The sequence below is a fragment of the Pan paniscus genome, chromosome 11 (assembly GCF_029289425.2).
Source record: "Pan paniscus chromosome 11, NHGRI_mPanPan1-v2.0_pri, whole genome shotgun sequence".
In the NCBI taxonomy this organism is placed as follows: Eukaryota; Metazoa; Chordata; class Mammalia; order Primates; family Hominidae; genus Pan; species Pan paniscus.
This window is the reverse complement of record NC_073260.2, coordinates 20,576,164-20,580,976: the sequence shown is the minus strand read 5'-3', so window position 1 is coordinate 20,580,976 and position 4,813 is coordinate 20,576,164. Positions and strand designations below refer to the sequence as shown.

The window sequence follows — 4,813 nt, the reverse complement described above, 5'->3', positions numbered from 1 at the left end:
AAATTCACCTCAATTATGTACTTCTTAACAAATGAAGCTGCAAGACGATTGGATGAGTATCTCACTAGAGTTAGTGATTGGAGGCATTGAAACAGAGGCGAGGCAAATATTCATCTGGGATATCTTTATGGCCATCTGTGCATGATAGAAGGTGAACTAGATGAACTCCAAGGTCATTTCCAACCTTGAGAGTTTATGGCTCTTTGATAACCAAGTTCTAGCATGTTGTAACAGCCAGTGCTCCTAAGAGTTCACAACGCATACAGTATTTATGTGGATGATTAAGACAGGTTGCTATCAACATTCCTCAGAGAAACATAATAGACAAATAAAACAAACCTTAGAATTTATTTATCCCTTACATAGTTTCAGTCACTAAGTGCTTTACACACTTTAAACCCCATAACAACATCTCAGAAAGCCTATTTTTAAATCATTTTACAAAGGAGACATCTGAGATGCACAGTAGCTATCTTGTTTTCTCAAGTTCACAAGGCTAGTAGGTAGCAGAAGAGGAATTGGAACTCAGGCCTGTCTATCTCCCAACGCTTCTTCCTTACCATTCTGTTATACCACTTCCCTCTACATGGTAAAATTTCTCTTTATTAATGAGAAATCTGAGGCTTAGATTGAAAGAAATTTTCTATGGATTCAATAATTTCCTAGTTGCCCTGTGCTCTCACTATACCTAAATAACCTCACTGAATACTCGCAACAGTTCTCTTAAGTGGGTATTATTACTCTTGTTTTATAAATACAAAAATGAGAAGCAAAGAAACTGAGTACATCATTTCTCTTGGTCACATGCAATAATTGGCAGGACCAAAATACCTTTGCAAACCTGGATATCTTCACAACGAACTCACTTGACCTAGCTTACCAAGCAGATGTTTGATGCCAAGAACATGTTGGCTGCCTGCGATCCCTGCCATGGCTGCTACCTAATGGCAGCTCCCATTGTTGGTGGCTGCATGTCCATGAGGGAGGTGGATGAGCAAACGTATAACATCCAAAACAAGTACAGCAGCTACTTTGCTCATTGGATCCCCCACAATGTGGAAAGAGCTGCTTGTGACATCCCACCCCTTGAGCTAAAAATGTCTGTTACCTTCATCAGTAACAACACGGCCATCCAGGAGCTGTTCAGGTTCAGGTGTATCTTGGAGCAGTTCACAGCCAAGTTCAGGTGCAAGGCCTTCCTGAGCTGGTACTCAGGCAAAGGCATGCATGACGTGGAGTTCGCTGAGGTCGAGAGCAACATGAACAACCTGGTGTCTGAGTATTAACAGTACCAAGACACCATACAGAGGAGGAGAGAGAGTTTGAGGAGTGGGCCAAGGAAAAGGTGGCTTAGACCCTTCTGTTACTAGGTGAAGGGTGGAAGTGGCATGTATTTTTTAATCACTCACAATGTTTTCTGTGATAGCAACACCTCACTGTGTGTGCACTTGCTGTGTATTCACCTCTATTACAACCTTTTCATAGTAAAAAAAATTAAAAAGCCTCTCAGAGAAACATAACAAAATAACATAAATTTAACAATAAAAATAAAAATAAATAAATAAAATAAATAAACGTGGACTGACCAAGTCCACAGTTAAAAAGCTAAATGATTTGCTTAGAGCCTTGGGAAATTACAACCAAGAATCCATTGTTTTAAAAACCTTAGATAATTCTATTTTTCACACACCAGCAATGCTCATCATGGAAAGTCAATAAGTGTGCTTGGCTCTGTTTATGATGACTAGCACTTCAAATCTCATTTTCTGATTCATTCATACTCTACAAACAAATGTAATAAGTGTTTTCTATGTATGTTTCACGAGATGCTAATACAAAGCAGTTTTGGACCAATCTATCTCAAAGAAAGGAGAACCTGTGCCTGGACTCTGACATAGAAACAAAAAACAAAACAAAACAAAAAGCGGGACTCAAGCCCAGAGAAGATCCCTTCCCAATAACAAGGAAATAAATTGATAGCAAAGGATGACTTTCTTCTGCTGAGTTCAGATTTGGCTCCTGAACTCTGCAAAAGGAAATGAGGGAATGAATTTATTTCTGAAGCCCATTTGAAAAAGGAGCCAACTTTCCTCTCTGGCTTTTTTTTTCTTTTCTTTTTCTTTTTCTTTTTAAGTATCAAAAGAATCCTTAGACACATAGGGAAGACAGGTCAACCATTCAAACCCCCGTGATTTCCTTCAGTCTTCTCCACATTTCATAAGTGAGGATTTTCTCTCAGAAACCACAACAGCACACAAAGCAAGCTCAATAGTGCAATGAGTTGTCACTGCCAAAGAGTTGTCACTGCCAAAGAGTTAGCCTCATCCTCATAGACGAGACACCAGGACAATGTTTTCCTACCACAATGTTGTGAGGAAACCTGAGCACCCAGAAATCTAGGTGACTTTCATATTTCTAGCACATTGCTCCCCAAAATGTGGATTTGTAACCTTGGTAGTTCTGAAATGTTTGTGTGTAATACTTGTGATGATTGAAAGCATTCTTGAAATTGAAAAGGGCACTCAAAAGTTGTAGATGGTACACAATTTCAGTGCTAAGGAAAAGTGAATCACATGATGGCAGAATTATTTTTATTTCAATTTTCTTCCAACTCTTTGAATTAAGTCAAGGAAAATAAAACCTTCCAATTTTGAGCTAAAATAGGTCTTCAATACCTAATTTAACACCCCTTTAAAAGAAAAAAATTGAGACAGGTTCTCACTTCATCACTCAGGCTGGAGTGCAGTGGCACAATCCTGGCTCATCACACTTCCAACCTCCCATGCTCAAGCGATCCTCGGTCTTCAAACTGCTGAGTAGCTGGGGCTACTCAGGAGGTGCACGCCACCACACCTGGCTGATTTTTATTTTTATTTATTTATTTTTTTTTGTAGATATTGCTCTGTTGCCCAAGCTGGTCTCCAACTCCCAGGCTCAAGCAATCCTGTCTGAGCCTCCCAAAGGGCTGGGATTTGTTTGTTTGTTTGTTTGTTTTTTAACAAAGAAGAAACAGGTCTCATCTCAAGAGCCTTAGGCCACTAAAAATATCTAACTAGGATTCAGTCAAATTTAAAGCTACAGTTGATCCTCATTATCTATGGATCCATATTTGTGAATTCAGCTACTTGCTAAAATCTACTTGCAATCCTGAAATACTCACAAAGTTTCTGCAGTCATTCAGACATGTTCAAAGTAGTGAAAAAGTTTGAGTTATTGTACATGCTTGCTCTCAGCTTACATTGAGTAATGTGACATTCTGTCTTCTTGTTTCAGATCCCATACTGTAAACAAGCATCCTTTTCATGGTCTATTTAGTGTTACGTTTTTGGATTTTGGTGGGTTTTATTGTTAGTGATTTTGTCGTTGAAAATGGTTTCTAAACACAGTACTGAAGGTGTCTAGTGTTCCTAAGCACTGGAATGCTGCAATGTGCCTTACAGAGAAAAAACATATGTTAGATAAGCTTTGTTCGGGCATGAGTTATAGTGCTGTTGGCTGTGAGTTGAATGTTAAAGAATCAACAACATATACTAGATGAGGCATCTTTAAACAGAAACATACATAAAACACGTGTATGTATTGATTGATTGATGACAACATGTGACTACAGGCTAGAAGGAACCTAACCCTATATTTTTTCTTAGGTGTAATAATTCAGTATTCACCCATTCTATGTTTGCAGACACTTTATAGAACCTAACTACCATGAATAATGACAATCTAATTCTCTTTTAGGCAAGTGACTTAAAACTTTCTTTTTATGATGGTACTATTTAAAATGAATTTATTCAAGTTAAAAGCAAGCCAATTTAAATAAAAACACCTAAGTTAAAAAGAATAGTACAGGGTACAGGTTGTTTACTGTCATAGCAAAATTTGAAAGTAGTAAAGGAAAACCTGGAGTCTGTGAGTCACTAATTTAGCCAAAGCTTTTTGAGTCATCTTGCCAGAAGATTTTACCAGTTATTGAGCCTCAGTGTCCTTATCTCCAAAAAGATTATTATACCTTCTCACATACTGAGGTGCATTTGAGGAAACAAACTGAAAAGCACTTTTAAACCTACCTACGGGCAGGGCATGGTGGCTCATGTCTGTAATCCCAGCACTTTGGGAGGCTGAGGCGGGTGGATCACCTGAGGTCAGGAGTTTAAGACCAGCCTAGCCAACATGTTGAAACCCAGTCTATACTAAAAATACAACAATTGGCTGGGCATGGTGGTGCATGCCTGCAGTCCCAGCTACTCCGGTGGTTGAGGCACGAGAATCGCTTGAACCCAGGAGGCCGAGGTTACATTGAGCCGAGATCGTGCCGCTGCACTCCAGCCTGGGTGACAGAGCAAGACTCATCTCAAAACAAAACAAAACACCTACCTAAGAACCTTATCAATATGAATGAGGCATCACCACAATAACTGTTGTTTCCTCTTGTAGACAAATTGTGAGGATTACCAGCTAATCTGAGCTCTTATGCTACTGCAGTTCCATCTGTCAGAAGAAAAGAAAAGGAAAAAAAAAGCACATTTGACATGCCCCCCACCTCCATTACCCACTAATAATGAAAAAATAATGATCTTTTTTCCCATGTTGGTGAATATTTTCCCTGTCAACTCTGATATGCTCATAATGCTGGCAGACAGATTATTTATGACCAGAGAAATTAAATATTATTTCATTTCTCCTAATACAATCTGTGGCGTCTCCCAGCTCCCAATTCCTTCCCATTAAGGTTATTGTCTTTTCTGCTCCAATTGGCTGCGTGCTGTTGGGTTGTAACAGCACTGGCAGAATGCTCGGAGCATAATGGAGGTGGTAG

At 39.1% G+C, this 4,813-nt stretch overlaps 1 protein-coding gene across 1 annotated transcript; it reads left to right on the top strand.

Moving 5' to 3' along the window:
* The first annotated feature begins 829 nt into the window (after window positions 1-829).
* Window positions 830-2,492, top strand: LOC100990272 (tubulin beta chain). The gene has a single exon (XM_014346247.3). The coding sequence runs from the start codon at window positions 888-890 to the stop codon at window positions 1,284-1,286; it is 399 nt and encodes a 132-aa protein (XP_014201733.1). The 5' UTR covers window positions 830-887; the 3' UTR covers window positions 1,287-2,492.
* Window positions 2,493-4,813: the final 2,321 nt, after the last annotated feature.